The sequence below is a fragment of the Phasianus colchicus genome, chromosome 15, assembly GCF_987193195.1.
Source record: "Phasianus colchicus chromosome 15, bPhaCol1.hap1.1, whole genome shotgun sequence".
Taxonomy (NCBI): domain Eukaryota; kingdom Metazoa; phylum Chordata; class Aves; order Galliformes; family Phasianidae; genus Phasianus; species Phasianus colchicus.
In genome coordinates, this window is record NC_143450.1 from 14,791,683 (window position 1) to 14,808,054 (window position 16,372).

The 16,372-nt window shown below is 40.5% G+C and overlaps 1 protein-coding gene across 1 annotated transcript; it reads left to right on the plus strand.

Moving 5' to 3' along the window:
- Positions 1 to 6,753: 6,753 nt before the first annotated feature.
- Positions 6,754 to 14,375, plus strand: NME5 (NME/NM23 family member 5). Its single transcript, XM_031598357.2, has 6 exons — positions 6,754 to 6,887; positions 7,311 to 7,476; positions 9,347 to 9,552; positions 9,905 to 10,005; positions 11,353 to 11,471; positions 14,180 to 14,375. The coding sequence occupies exons 2-6, from the start codon at positions 7,348 to 7,350 to the stop codon at positions 14,261 to 14,263; spliced, it is 639 nt and encodes a 212-aa protein (XP_031454217.1). The 5' UTR covers positions 6,754 to 6,887; positions 7,311 to 7,347; the 3' UTR covers positions 14,264 to 14,375.
- The last annotated feature ends 1,997 nt before the right edge of the window (positions 14,376 to 16,372 follow it).

Genomic DNA, 16,372 nt, shown 5'->3' on the forward strand with positions numbered 1-16,372 from the left:
CCTTTATACCGCCGGAGCCTGGGCCACACAGCAACAAGACGCCTCCTGGTTGGCCGTCGCTCTTTGTCACTCATAAGATTCGGGGGCTCCTATTGGTTCTGCGGCGCTGGGCGGGCGGGGCGCGCGGGGTGAGGCGAATGGCGGCCCGCGGGACCGAGTTGTGAGGGAAAGCGCGTGCGGGGGCTTCGCGCCTCTCACCTCAGCGCCCACGGCTCCGTGCGTCCGTGGAGGAGCGGGTGTGCGAGAGGCTGCCGCGCTCCTTACAACTGCGTTAGCCTCTCCAGGCGCTTCCCGATAACAGACCAGGCGCGAAGCCCGGCCCCGGAGGCGCAACGCCCGCGTGAGGCGATGGCTGTTGCCCGCAGCAGCCTCCTAACGGTCCGCCGCAGAGCGCTCCCGTCCCGCTGAGGCGCGGTTATGGCAGCACCGCTGCGCTTCCTGGCCCCGCTCCCTGAAGGTGCGGTGCGCGCTGACTCAGTCACTCCAGGGAGAGAGGTTTACTACATGTTTCCAGCTCTGCTGGTTTTGCAACAGAGAAGGCCGGAGTTTGTTTTCTTGGTGGAAACCTGGAGTCGGTATTACATAACTCGGAGCTGGAGCCCTGAGCGGGCCCGGGCCGGCGTTCTTCTTGCCCCAGGGATGTATCGGCTCCGCTGGCAATGCCCGTGTGAGGACGGCAGGAGACAACGCTCCTTGTGTTTGTGCTTTAAATTCTTGTGCAGTGTACCATCCCTAATACCTCATTTGTCCGCAGCAAAGGCGCAGAGCTCAGCTTTCGGATGGAGAGCCAAAGATTGCTACCGCCTCTTCAAAACAGAATTCAGACGCGTGAAACCCTTTGCTAAAAGGGTGCTAAAAATAACAGCTTAACTTTTTGTAGTGATAAATGTAAACATAATGGAGCGTCCCACCCTCTGTCAAATATGTCCTCTGGCCCAGCTTACCTGCAGCATTGCTACAATTTAGGAAGTGCACATGGTATAACGAAGACATGCAGCACTATTTACCTTTATTCTTCAAGCTATCAAGTCCAGGATCCAGGCTGCTCTTCAGCAAACCACTTTTAGGCCAACTTCTATCCTGTGTGAGATTTGAAGTAGCACCTTGGTAAAATCACAGCACACTGTGGGATATTTGGCTTTATACGCAGCACAATGTGTGTAGAGTATTAAAGATGGTTATGAAATAAAGTCAATGCAGCACATTCTGACTAAGAAGCTAATTTTTTTCTTTTTTTCCAACTTATAACACCTTTAATGTACAAGCCAGACTTCTTAAGAAGGACAATATATATATCATACTTTGTATTGTAAGATCACATAGAAAATGGTTCCCAGCCACAAGTAGGAATCTGAAGCCACTCTATTGCTGCTGCTTGTGGTACTTGACATGAGAGCCATACTAACTGGTCCAGGCTGAGCATTCTGCTTTGATTCCCATGCACAGCAAAACTGCTTCCTATTTCTTACTGGAATTGTAACAGGTTTTTTTGTTTGTTTGTTTGTTTTGTTTTGTTTTTTTTACAAATTCTCAAGTTTAAATCTCCGGACATAACTATTTGCTTCCATCATTTTTTTCCCTCATGTTTTGCTGCTCACAAATTGAAAAGTATTAAGACAATCTGAAAATAGGTGATCTAAATGAGCAACTGTGGACAAACTCCACAACTATCTCTTAATTGTAAAGTTTATGAAACTGAATGTTACATGAGGTAACATCCAGTAAGAATGATAGAAAGATCATCTAACTAGCAGGCTTGAAAATTGTGATTCTGTAGAACAGGTTGTGTATCTCTTTTCTGGTACAGATACTTATCTTTACAAGACTGTGCTTTTAAAGTTTTTTTTCTAATACTAAATTTTAAGTATAATTAGAAACAAAGATTTTTGTTGCTGTTGTAAGATGTTCTTTTCCCTAATTTGTACCATCTTGAGGAAACTTACCGCACATCTAGCAAGAGCTCTTCTATTGGATTCTTTTAGGCAGCCTTGGCTTAGATTGTAATCAGATCTGTACCCAAAGCTGCTATCACCTGTATGTGTTAATTTATACAGAATCATCAGCTTGCTTTAATTGGAAATTATCCTGCATTTGCTTAAGCCACAAAGGGGGAAGCTAAGACTGAACTGATGTCTGCAGCTGGACTTAAATGGGGGTGGATGAAAAGATAAGTACTGCTAAGCTTCACTAACTACTTTATTTCTTGCAGGTTTTTATATTTGTGGCAGCTGAATGCAGAAGTGTGCTCTGAAGTTAAAAGTTTATAGACCAGCAGCAAGAGTAGACCAAAATGGGTGGCAGTTTATGTAAGGCTGTTGTCTAAGCTTCAGATGATGGATATAATCTGAGTGGTTTTAATGATATAGTGTATTAATTTCTCTGCAAAAGTCATTGCTCTGAATATCTCCTTTGTATTTTATCAAGCCTTGCTAAGGACTTGCATGATTTATTGTTTGATTTGCAGCTCCCCAAAGGTTTCCATTTCCTTTTTTTCTCTTTTTTTTTTTCTTTTCTTTCTTTTTTTTTTTTTTTTTTTTTGCTTTGCTGATCTATCTTCTTTCCTTTTGTAGCTCCTTCATGGATGTGCTTAAAACACTTTCTTCAGTTCTGTAATCTCTTCTAACTGTTGATTTCTTCTGGTTAGTCCCATCTCAATCTCTCAGCTTGGCAATTCCAAACAGCAATTTCCAGCTACTATTTCTATTTTATGCTACATAGAAATAAGGTAGAGATATATATTTAAGGGTAATTGTCTAGTATCTATATACACTATATCCACATGCTATGCCTATGTACGGATGAGTAGGAGCTTTATAGAATACAGGAAGTCTATGCCGGCCTCTACAAGTTTTCAACATGAATGCATTGAATGCATCCTGAGCAAAATCATGGAATTGAGCGGGAGAGTCTTTACTTTAAAATGGCTTAGTAGAATTCAATTGCTTTAGATGACTTACATTGTAGGAGCTATTGTTTGTGGAACAAAAGGTAAACAGAACTTGATCAATATGTGTGTGGGCTTACAATTGAAAACCAAATGTTTTGTGTGGAGCAGAAAATACTTTATGTGGAAAGACATGGAGAATTGACATAAAAATATGGTCTACAAAATAAAATACTCTTGCAAAAAAATTCTGAGCGGAAGAGAATGACTTATATGTTGTGATCAGAGAAAAGGATATCAGCAGTAACTGAGATGAGGAGGGCTTGTGCAAGATTCCTAGCCATGTCAGTAACTCACAGAACTCACAGCAGTTTGGACTAATCTGAATCTAAAACTCACATTCCTGGCTGTGAAGTTCCACCTACTCCTTTGCACAGTTAGCTGTAAAATAACTCAGCTGAAATGTGGTTGGTTTTCAGCCAGATCATTTATCTAGCACACACTCATTACATGACAGTAAATTGCAATGGGAACACCTTAAGTTTGAAAGGAGACAGTAATATGAGGCAATCATATCTGTATTTGTCAATTAGCACTATGAGCTAGAAGGGAAGGGAGGAGAGAAATTATATCAGAGTTCACTGGTGTTTTTGTAGACATGGGAAAGAAACACAAGGGAAGCTATTGCTGTGCCAGGCTGGGGAAACAGCAATAGATGAGAATAATTGCAAAAGCTAAGGTAAGAGGAAAGCTAGCTTTGCTAAAAGTGATTGGAGACAAAAGAGTTTGGTTTGTTGCTTTCTCAACGTATTGAGAAGCTTTTAGATGAGTAGAGGAAGCAAAACTGTGTTTGAAATGAATTTAGGGTACATCCAGACAGGAGATGTGGTTGGAAGACTTAAAAACATGAGATGAGAAGAGGTGCTTATACGGAAGGATTATATTAAATTAATTGGTTGATGTACAAGTGGCTGAAGTGCATCTGTGCGGGTGCTGGGTTGTCAGAGTGTGTGATAAAAGCTGTGAACATATGAAAGAGTGGGCATGAGGATGATCAGGAAATAAAATGGAAGGTCAGTAGAGCAAGTGATGGAGTTACAGAAGATATGTAGATAAGAAGTTTGTTATTACTTAGAGTCTTGTAGAAATAATAATATATTTAAAGAAAATTGTGACATAGCAAATACATGAAAGCAGAGATGAAGGCTTGAACTGGGTTAGTCAAAGACAACAAAAAGTTAGCCAGGATTACAGGCATGTAGGCAAGCTGCAGCAGAAATGTTTAGCTGTAAGAAATGGAGGAGGGAGCGGGCTTGCAGGAGCGGAAGTTAGCTTGGTCACAGGATTTCCGTCAGACACTTTGCACTGCAAGAGCAAGCACAGATGAAGCAGGTTATGGAGGTAAGCTGGTACTGTGTGTAGGTATCCCAGCCTTTATCCTGGAAGCAAAAAAAGGTGGTGTCAGCAGTGGACAGAAGTTGTTTGTGTGGCAAATGAATAACCAGGAAATTATTACTAGTTGTTGGGTTTTTGTTTTTGTTTTTTTTTTTTTTCATGCTTCACATCAAAATGCATGAAAAGCTAAAATGTGTAAGTTTCATTTTTTAAACTAGCCAGTATTACTCTTTAACTTTTCTTATTATTTTGCATTATCCAGTGCAATTTTATGTCATTCTGGTTTTCCTCCTCCTTTCTTTTTTTTTTAATGAACAATCCCCAAGTAAATATTTTGTCCATTTTCTTGAAATGTTGGAGTTCAAAGTTCAAAAACAATATTTTTTCTTTAAGTTATTTATTTGTTACTAGAATGCAAATGCATCTGCAACCTTGATCTTAATGTTATTATATTCTATGCCAGCTAAAAATAAGGTAACCAAGGCTTGTTAAACCGCTTAACAGATCAGATACAGCAGCCACGCTATGCCCAGAGAAGTATTCAGAACTAGAATGGTTTGTTGCATTGTAATTAAAATTTCAGGTTTTGTTTGTTTCTTTCCTTAGCCCATAATAACATCCCTGGGCTACAGAAGTTAGAGACAATGCTTCAAACCAGTCTTTTAGTTATTAGAAATAGCTTTTCAAGCACTGCAAAGATAATGTGTACAATAACAATATCAACACAGGGTTAAAAAGTCGGGTTTATGGAATCCAAGGATTTAGAAGAAACCTCTGAGATACTCTTACTGTATAAAGCTACTTCTTTGTTAGGGAACACACAATGTTATTTTCTCTTAATGTGTGGGGCCCCTTTAAATGTGTAACTCTGCATTATTAAACGGTCGTGGGAAGTGTAGCAGGAGGAAACCCCGGGTAATTGGCTGCAGCTTCAGATGCAGCAGCTCGCTCATTGGAGAGCAGAGGATTCTCCGAGTTGCTAAAATTAGATGATCTCCGCCCTCCAAAAATGCTTCTGGAAACAGCAAGGAGGAGAAATTCTGACACAGAAGGATGGGGGAAGGAGCGAAGTGCACAGGATGCTGCTCGTGGGGAAGCTTCAGCAGATAAGGATGCACAGACGGATATTGATATATTTTTTTCCTATCTTGGTTAACAGGGAGTAAAATGCATGCACTAAAGAAATTGCAAGAGATTAAAATCGGCAGTATTTTGTGAGGATATTAAATTCAACATTTCTTATGTAATAATCTGAAATATTCACTGGTGCTGAGGAGGCTTTTGAGCTGCTAAACCCAGGGTCAGCCTGTCAGCCTTGTAAGCATTTACTTTGCAAAGAAACAGCTCTTGCCAAATTAACCCTGAACTAAAAGAAAAAGTAGATGAACTCCCAAATCTTTCTAGGAATTTATTTATCTTAAAACAAGTCTTTCCCTTATCTGTGAGTAGTTGCCGCGTTTACAATATCTTCAAATCAACCTTTGGTTAAGCTGTCTCTGTTAATGAAGCCAACATCATATGCCTGTATTAGAAAAGTCAGTCTGTATCTGAATTGTTCAAGCCTTAACTTCCATTTCTTCTGCTGACCGTTACTACGCAATATTGCACCTATGGCTCTCTAAGTGTTTTGCCTTGTGCCCTTTCACCTTTGTATAACTTTCAACCTGTTTTCAATAAAAAGAAATGAAGCCCATATACATGAGCACTTGTCTCTCTGTCCATCTCACCTCAAGGGCTCAGATGTGGCAGGCAATTCCAGCTGGATGTGACAAACAGACTGCCTGGGATCCCATCACTTTTGGCAAACATCACACAGCAGCAGATGAGGCCCAAATGTGAGATCCCGAGGGCTGGTGCGGGCGTTATCGCAGCCCCCGGGCTGTGCCTGCCCGATAGCAGCCGTCAGGCCTCAGCGGGGCGGCGGGCTGCTTGTTTCTGTGTTACAACCGAGTAACGCTGGGGAGAAAATGCCTTTCAATCCAAAGTGCTGATTTGAAATCCAAACTGTGTTCTAGAGTTGGGAATTCGGGTCAGCGCCTGCTCTGCTGTGTGCTATGGCAGATCCAACGGGAAACAAACAGGAAGTGCTGTGCGTGCTGCCATCACGCAGCGACGTGTAAACAACCTGCTTCTGCACTCAGAAGTTTATTTCAGTTCCAAAATACCGGTTCAACAGTGTGACCTCTGCTTATGAATGTCTGCCGTGAGATCATGCTTCCAGCACGGAGTAAAATCGACAGAAAGCTGTATCACAGAATTGACAACACAACAGATCCCCAAAACCTTCTGCCCAGACCAATTCACTCCCTTTCTTATTTTCTTATCGCACCAGACGCTCAGAAAGGGGCAAACGAGGCCCGGAAAGCGCGGTTGCCGCGGGCTATGAGGCGAGCCGAGGGCGCGGCGCTCCCGGGCCGCCATTTCTGCTCCCCCCCCCCACACACGCACGCAGCCGCCCGCCGCGAGGGCCGCGGAGGCCATCTTGTGGCCGCTGAGCCCGCTGCCCGCCCGGCCCCGCCGTCGCTTAGCAACGGGGAGCTGCGCGGCATGGCGGCGGGGCGGGCACGGCGGGACCGCTGGCGGCCGTGACTGGGAGCTGTGGTTCCAGGTCGGTAGCTGCGTTTGTGCGTTTTAAGCCTTGTCTCCTCAGAGACCCACGGGCACGGGGGAGCAGGGCACGGTTCTGCAGGAAACCACTCCACACTACTTCCACTATTCGGGGAGAAATGTTGGAGCCCCGTCGCTCGCTGATCTCTGTGCATAGCCGTGCTTCTCTGCTCCTCATGCGTGGCCTGAGTTAGAGATGTATTAGAAGATGTTACAATTCATGATTGGCTAACAATGTTCAATTTGGGTTTGTTTCCTACAAAACATTCCTTTACTGAAAATGGGAGTGTGAATTACAGGACACTAAATAGCCCAGGTCTGAAATGAGGATGTCCTGCTTCCTCCCTGGGCTGTGCGCTGCGTGTGGCTGCAGGTGGCTGCGTGGTAGGCAAACCCCAAATGTCATTAACTGATGTCATTGCAGGACAAAGAAGCACCCGGGTTCTAATTTAGAAGCAAAGATGCAGATGCTAATGCCCGAACCTCAGATTTTTGTGGAAAAAACTCTGGCTCTCATCAAACCTGATGTTGTGGCTAAGGAGGAAGAGATAGAGGATCTCATCCTCAGATCTGGATTCGTGGTTGTGCAGGTAAAAGGCTGTGTTCCTGAGGTAACAGCTGCAGTTTGTGAGTCACATCAATAGTTGTCTTAACTTTCACCTATCAGTTCAATAATTAAAAGCTTTTGTTGTCAAAAAATCAGTTTATACTTTTTATGTTGTCAGACGCAACTCCCAGATTCTTTGAGGATACATTTTGTTGGTGTGTGACATGGAAGAGAGCACACAAATGATTTTGCTGACCAGAAGAAATCCCATACTTCCTTAATGAACTGGGTTTAGTAGCTCATGTATGTAACACATGTAGCAGATGGGTGGGTGCTCCAAAGTAACTCTTTCGAGAGGTCCCCTTCTAATAACAATGTGTCATATATCCATTTGCCAAGCAGATACTTCCAGATTTAAATAGCAGGTTGTGGTCTGAAGTGCTTTTTCTTCTTCCCAGTGTTTTTATCCTAAAAGGGCTTTAAAAGCGTTACAAATGTTCTACTTAAATAGGCCTGACTGAGTTTGTCCTTTATGATTTTGGACCTAACAACGTGATTGTGGGGATGTTGCACAGGGCACTGGTGCAACTCCTCTGTCACTTGGAAAGCCTCTAGGCTGTGATTCTTGGTGGAGACCGGGTTAAAATAAAGATTTGCCTTTACCTAACAAGGACATGCATACTCTAGGCCCTCATTTAGGGAGCTCTTTCTACATTCTCTAAGAACAGATGAAAAAAAAATCTATTAAAATAAGTCAGAATCACCAGGTTATTTTGAGGTAAGAGATATGAAGTAGGGGGTATCTTCAGCAGGAGCCAGTAGTACTACTCTGGCAGGAAGTCTTTGCTCTTTTTAACTTTCCTTTAGAAATGATCACGGGGGAGGGGGGGGGAAGAGGGAGGGGAGAAAAAAAAAAAAAGAAAAAAAACCCAACCCTCTTCCATGTTACCCAGCGGGGCTGGGGCGGTCGCTGGGTGCCGCTGTAGTCCTCATCGTGTTCTGCCTTCTATTGCACACCCTCCTCCTCCTCCTCCTCCTCCTCGTACTGGGGCGACAGCGCCCTTAGCCACGGCACCGTACTTTGAGGGCACTGGGTGAGCAGCAACCAGGCTTCCAGATACAAGTGTCATATATATATATTTTTCTAAAACGGTAATCTTTTATTTTTTGTAAATGCCTCTTTTCAAACTTGTTCTTTTTTTTAATTTCTTCCCCTTAATTTCTGGTTGTTTTATTTATAGGAAATTCATCAGAAGATTAGAGGGTTGTTCTGTTTTGTTTTAATAAGGACTTTATGGTCATTAACTTTCGACATTGAGGTTGATAGGAATCTGAATGTTTAGTACTCTGTATCACATTAGAGCAGGCTCAAATGAAGCACTTTTTAATAAGTTTTTTTCTCTTCAGGCTGCCCCATGCCCTCTGGTGGACAACCTGTTACACTTGTCCTAATTCTGGCTACCTGCAGGCTAGATAACCATTGTGAAACTTTTGAAAAAGTGGAATGCTCTTCTGCAACAGATGAATAATTAAATATTGCCCTTGTAATACTTTTCAGTTTTTGTATACTGTGCCCTGACTTTATGTCACCCAGCGGTTTTTAAACACTGCAATTTGTGTACACCAAGATCTCATCTTCCTCAAGTAATGCATTTGTCTATATAATTAACACAGAAACCTCTTGTTTTTTTTGTTGCTTTGTATCTCGAGGAGGACCAAATCTGAGAGAATCAGATTAAGTTGTGAAGTTACTCTGTACCTCTTCAGCTTGCACTTGTCAATGTGACTGCCCCAAAGAACGGTGTAGTACCTGAGGTAGCAAATAGCTCAATTTAGTAAGCTTTTTTCATGCTTTTTTCATTCTCTTTTGCTCTTTTGTTTTACACTTTTTTTTTTTTTTTCTTCCCCCCCAGAAACGGAAGCTCCAGTTAAGCCCAGAGCAATGCAGCATCTTTTATGCAGACCAATATGGAAAAATGTTTTTTCCTAACTTAGCAGCCTATATGAGCTCTGGACCTTCAGTTGCTATGGTTCTTGCCAGACATCATGCAGTCTCACACTGGAAGGAATTGCTTGGACCATCAAACAGCATAAAAGCTAGGATGACTCACCCTCACAGGTAGCTCACTGGCTGATTTTGGTGGAGTCAGAAGGATTTTGTTGTTCTCTTAAATGAGATTAGGATTTCTCCTGCCTTCTACTGCTCTCCCTCCTTCAGATGAGATAAGGATTTTCAGTGTTATCTCTTTAGATTATTTGTAACATAAGTTTTCACTTTTGTATATGTAAATTTCACCCATTTTACAGAAAATGCTGAATGAGTGAACACAAATTTTAATCTGCTACTTAATTTGTTTAAAAACAAATCAAACCACAGCCTTGTTATTTAGCCTATGTGTATTGCTTTTATACTGTAGGGACTTTAAGGTATTTGCAGTTGCCCACTAAGCAGTTCTTTCTCTTGCTTTTAGTTTAAGAGCGATCTATGGGACTGATGATCTGAGGAATGGACTTCATGGCAGTATCAGCATATCCTCAGCAGAAAGAGAAATTCGATTCATGTTTCCAGAAGGTAAAATGATGCAAGAAATATACATATGGCCAGCCTTTGGGAGCATATAGCATCCTTCTCACTTACTGCCTGTTCAGACTCTAGGTATAATTTAATTTAGAAGGGCTTGGTCTTGTTTGCTTTGTGCAAATGTGTATTTATTTACGTTGGTATTTTCTCCTGCAAAAAGCATACCAATACCTATTTGAAGAGCCGTTATAGTTACAGTGACTGCTTGTATGGGAACTGCTGAGTCACGGCCTGAACCTCTGATTAATCACCTGAGGCGAGCAATGAGTCAGCCTTGGGAGCACAGGTGAAAGCAATTCACCTGTGCTGCAGGAAGGGGTGGAGCCTGGCTGCACCTCTCCTAGACCCATTTAAGAGCTGACAACCAGTGGGGAAGGATCTCTCTCTCTTCTGAAGATCCACTCCACTGGAATTTCCTGAGTGAGCCCACAACATGGGTAAGCCTCCTATTTATTCTCTTTGTCTCGCTGTGCCTAACTCTATTGCTTATTTAATTATTATCACATCTTAATATTATTTGATTATATAATATTCCTTTATATAATTTTCATTGATTATACACTGCTTCTACTTTTCAAACTCCATGGTTTAGGAATTGGAGCAGATAAAACTGCAAATAAAACTGGAAGCTATTATATTCTAGCATGTTTTTCTGGTGGTGGTCAGACCAGGAACTCCTGTTGGCTTGAGAACATTGTCCTGCTTGGGCTCAGGCTGAGCAATGCCTGTTCAACAGCAACTGTTTACTCACATGACAGGTGCTATTCCTAAGGTATATGCTAGAGAAATGGACCATAGTACCTGGAAAGACTGGGTGATGGTCTCTTGTTTATAAAGTAGCATTTGAATTATGATTTTAGTCTTTGACAGAAAGATGCAAGGGGAACTGACTAGAAAAGCTTGTTATATTTCCTATAGGCCTTACCTTTCTAAACCAGGACTCTTCATATTTGTCAGCAAAGCTAGACTTAACATGAGATTTTTAGGGTTTTTAGAAACCAGAGCCACACTGCAAGAAGGAAGTAATCAATATGAGATATATTCTTGCTCTCCTACCTCCTAATAAATCTTCACAGATATAGATGCTTCTCCAGATGGTCTGAGTTTCTCTCCTTTCCTAATTGGCTATAATTAGAAAGATTACCTCAGGGACACTGTAAAAGGGGTATAAATGGTGTCTTTGCAGTTTGTTGTGTGAAAATCTTTATAAACTATTTTGTACTATTAACTTAGATGAGCCTCCACTTACCTTAATGTTACTATAAGCAACCTATGAAAGAAGGCCTTCTTCGATCACCCTACAAGTTGCTTTCCAACACCTGTGGTTACTCTTTACAGTGATCTCAGAGCCAATTCCAGCTGGACAAAGAGCTAGAGATTACTTGAATCTTCATGTAAATCCTACATTACTAGCTGGGCTCACTGCACTATGTAAAGAGAAGCCAGCAGATCCAATGGTATGGTATATTAGCATTGTGTTGTATGCTTTGTGATATGTTTGTTTTACATTAATATTCGTGCTCCCTGTGTATATATAAGCTACTATTTTGCAAAAGAGCTGTGCTGTTTTAGTTAACTGCTAATGAGGTAGTCAGATAGCATTTGCCTTTCAAGAAGTTGATTTGTTTGTTAACAGATGAGATGAGGGCCAAGGCTATCTGAAATCCTCTTTTATGAAATGGTCATTTTAGGTGACATCTATAGAACTATTGCCTACACAGTTGTTACACACGTCTGGAAAAGCAAATAGGTGCTATTGTATGATGCCAAGAGAAAGTTTTTACTTTAATATTTCTGGGGTAAGTTTGAGATGAAATATTTAGAATCTATTATGAGAGCTAAGCTTACTTAGATGCTAATCACACTGGTAATAGTTACATGCTTGAGTAAAACACTGTAGAGTTCTTAACAAGGCTGTCTTTACTTCATCACTATGGTTAATTTAATAATATTAACTTAATCTTTCTTTGGGATGAACAATTATCTTGACTATATGGCACTGATAACAGTTATATGGGCTGCCACCACAGTTCACCAGGAAAACTAATTATGATTCTTCTAAGTAAAACCCATCTTGAATAATCAAACTGGCCTCTAGAAAATTGTCATCTTAACCCTTTCTATTTAATAAGTTGATAAATCTTGCCCTCCTTTAAAGGAGATCTCAAGGATCTCTTTTAACAAAAGATTTCATATGAATTGCAGTTCTTAGTGGGAGGGGGAAAAAAGGGTTAATTTATTGGATTTTTCTTTTTGGTGCCTAAATAAAATTAGCTTTCTTTCACCTGGAAAAATGCAGTTTTTTTTTTTACTTGAAGTATTCTTAAAGTTCAAGTAATTCACACTAGTAAATATTCAGGAATGTAGAAAGTCAGTGTGATGATTTACTGGGAGTTGTGGTGCATTCTGCATTATTAGCAATCTTTTAATCCACATTGCCTTTTCCCACAAGAGACATTGCAGAGAAAAAGACCTTAAGAGCATTCTGTGGTGTGTCTATGACCTGTGTCAGATTAAATGTACTGTAATTGCTCCAGCTTTACAGTCTGTTCACTTTGTCTGTATGTCTGGCACTGTTACCACTGAAATCTAAGAAACTGAGGTGCAGTGTCCCTGAAGCAGTCATTTCATCCATCCCTTTGTCCTAAGGCCAAACCAATTTTACATAACCATTCCTAGCAAACGTTTGTCTGGCCTGTTCTTCAGCACTCCAAATGATGGAGAACCTGTCTCCCCAGGCGATCTATTTCAGTGCTTAATTATATACAGTTGAAAACCTTTCACTAGAAGTTAGCCTAAGTCTCCTGTGCTCCAGTTTTAAACCCAAGAAATTTTTTGTTTTGTTTCGGTGTCCCCAGAGGACACTGGAGACAATGTAACATCTCCTTTCTTTTGCAGCAACCTATTTTGTATTTGAAGGCTGTCATTGTCTCTCTCTCTCTTTTTTTCAGTCATTTCTTCACTACTATTAAAAAAACCTATTTTTTCTTTCTTCTATCTTAACTCATAGGCCACGCTTTCCTGAATCATTTTGTTTCTTTGTTTTCAATTAAGCTCTGCACTCTGAGCACTTTTTTTTTGGCCAGTTAAGTAGCTAGAACTAGTAACTTCACCTAGACCATTTTCCTCTTCCTTGTGAGAAAGTTATATGCCAGTAGAAACATTAATTCTTTCTTCCATGTTCTTAACATCACAAAAGGAAAATAAGCTTGATTTGATATTGTTATATTTGAGAAATATATGTTGGTTATTGCTCTTCAGCTTGATTCTGCTAGGTGATTCACAAGGAAATTGATGGAGCATTTTTTTCTATACTATGTTCGTATATTTAAGTATTTTTCTCCCACAAAGTGAATTTAGGCTAATTATAATCTCCTGTTTGTTTCTCATGTAATCCCTCAGAAAGGAAAAAACAATGTCAGTCCACTCATAAATAGTTGCTAGCAGCACTGAGGTTGTCTCAGCCAATTTCCTGAAATAACATAGAGTGAATTTCATCAGAGTCAAGCAATTAATTTTTTGTAACTTTCTCAGGTAGTCTTTTTAAGGGCTGTCACACACATTTGTATGGCTTGCTTGTTTGTTGTTTTTCTTCTTCATTTGTCCTGAATTCCTACTGCTGCTATTGCTGACTAACCTGTGAGGACTGTCAGAGCACTCCTCTTGTTCTTTAAAACCTTTCCCTTTTCTTATGTCTGGTAATAAGAGGAGAGTGATGTTTATCTTGCTGATCTACTATTCTATCAACTCTTTCACTTTGCAATATGGCTTTAAATTTCATTTCATTCCAGGAAAAATCATCAACAGCTCTGTGAAATAAAAAAAGGATGTGTTAAACCTTTTCTTTATGAGTGGAGAAATTGAGGCAAAGGGGTTGATTTGTGTAAGGTCAAGACTTCGGAAGATTAAGTTAGACATTCCTACTCCCTTCTAAACACAGTGTGAGTTATTTGAAAGCAGTATAAGTGGTGAAGATTAAAAGAACATCTAGAAAAAAATCAGGCTTTTCTTCTTTTTTTTTTTCTTCCTGTAAGGACTTCATTTTGCAGCACTGTAGGACTTTGTGTCAGAGGCTTCAAATAATGCTTTAAATAGCTTTCCTTACACTTTATAGATAAACAAACAAGAAAAAAAAAGTGTTGAATTCTTTGTTGTTGTTACACAGACATGGCTTGCTGACTGGCTGATGGAACACAACCCTAACAAACCTAGGTTACAACATCACGTCACTGAAGAACACCAGGAGTAAGATCTGAGTGGAAATCATCTCAAGCATCCCAAGTTACAGATGGATGTCATTATTTTCATTGTATCCCTGGGCAATTAACATTATTTGAAGTAGATGTTATTGTCATAATTACTCTCATGTCTTTATGGAATCCTTACTCTTAACCAGGATTTGAAAGCTGTAGTAACTTTTCTATTGACTTAGAGAGTGTAGACTTACATGATAAATTTACTACGTCATGTGATTAGAAAAGGATGAAATTATCTTCAGGTATTACCTGAACTGCTATTTTCTCTAATTATCTTGGTTTGGCTGTCTGAGGAAAATAAAATCATCAAGGCAATCACAGATTCCCAAATGACATTCAGCTGGTCTCTACTTTGTTCAGCAGACTTGTCTCCAGCACTTTTTTAGGAGACACAAATTGCATTCTGAGAGGAGGTACCTGAATGTAACTTAAAAAGCTGATACTGAGGGCATGTTACCAACCTGAGAAATACGGTTGTTGATTGCATCACTGAGCTATGGCAACTCCTAAAGTGGTGACTTGAGACTGATGTATTTTGACAAAATAATTTGAAATCTGAATTAAAGGTACCTTGAATGTACATTTTCCATCTCAGTGACAAAAGGCACAGTGGTTATAAATCAGTCTCTAATTTCTATTGGAATTCACAAAAGGGTGTATTTTAAGGACTAATGCTGATATTATTTCCAATATTTCTTTAAAGAAAGGTGCTTAAATGCAACATCTCATAGCAGGGGTGTTTTTCTGCACTCATCTGGTCTTAAAAGGTATGCTGATTTCTGTTGTTTTCCTTGTATTGTAGTTTATATTTGAAATTTACTGTGTTTTATTTGACAGTTTCAAGCGGATGGGTTAGGGGCTGTGGCTGTGGCTGTTCAACAGGCAATGGTTAATCCTGTACTCTATTTTTAAAGTAACTGGACTGGTTTGAGAGAGGACAGGAGGCTTGTTTTCTTCAAAGTTGTATTTGCACTGTTAACTTCAAACCATGTATCTTATGGTTTTCCTGGATTGCATGGAGAAAGCAATTGATCTCACAGTTCTGAAACTTAGAGTTAACTCATACTGAAACAAAGTCGGAGTTTGTTTTATAACAAACATTGCTTCTCAAACTTGAGTAATTAGCAGCAACTTGAGCCATTTGTCTGTAACACTAAACTTCTTCTAAGCTAACCGTGTATCTTCTAAGAGAATTAATCCATACTTGCCATTTCAGATAACCAATCTCTACAAAAACAAAACAGAAAACACAACAGCCTAACACTCAGATATGAAGAAAAAATAACAAGGTCATTAGAAATACGGCAAATAGATCTCTTTATAACTAATTTCTCTTGCCTGTAATTATTGTTCCCTACATGCGTCTGATTGCTGCAATTACAGGACAGTTGTGCTTTGTGGTTTCCTGTCAGCCAAACCAAAACATTTCTATTTTGAACATGCCAGAAGCTAAAACCCAACGTATTCACAGTGCATTCTCCTTCACTTTTAATTACTGAGGTGTTTGCTTGCTTACTTAGATGTGTTATAGTTTGACAATAAATATCTCCTTTATGGTACTGTTGGAGCTCTCAGTTTGTCTTTTGCATCTTTTGCAATAGGCCTCTGTTATGTCATACCTATAGAAGGTTTGTAGGTTCTGCAGTAAGTGTGTGGGTCCTATGGTACACTGGATGCGTAGGAGGAAGAGCAAAACTAGACGGAGTTGCAAATGTTACTTTTGTAACCATGCAGTACAATGTATCAGTCATTCAAGCTTACAGGTTTTGTTCTCTAGTATTCCATTCACTGTCTCTGTACACCAGGGACAAATATTGACCTGGTAAACCTCACAGCTGAGATGCTGAGGAAGTTGTATCAGTGGGTGGGGTGTGGACAGGACAGTCCTACCCAGAGGACAGGCAGCATAATGGCCTGGTCCCCTGGGGGAGCTGTCACACCGTAGGAGAGGCTGCACTTGAGGAAGTGCTGCTCGCATTTCAACTGAGATTTAGGTTTCTGCTTGGCACAGTGTTACAGGCTTGGCCAGCATTGTAATCTCAAATCAGAGAAAGCATAGTTCTGGGGAAAAAAAGCCATGAATTGAAGATGGTTTATCATCT

Coding starts and splice junctions, on each gene's coding strand:
- NME5 (XM_031598357.2), top strand. CDS start 7,348: ATGCAGATGCTAATGCCCGAACCTCAGATTTTTGTGGAAAAAACTCTG. Junction 9,553..9,904: donor AGGATGACTCACCCTCACAG/GTAGCTCACTGG, acceptor TCTTGCTTTTAG/TTTAAGAGCGATCTATGGGA. Junction 11,472..14,179: donor AGAAGCCAGCAGATCCAATG/GTATGGTATATT, acceptor GTTGTTACACAG/ACATGGCTTGCTGACTGGCT.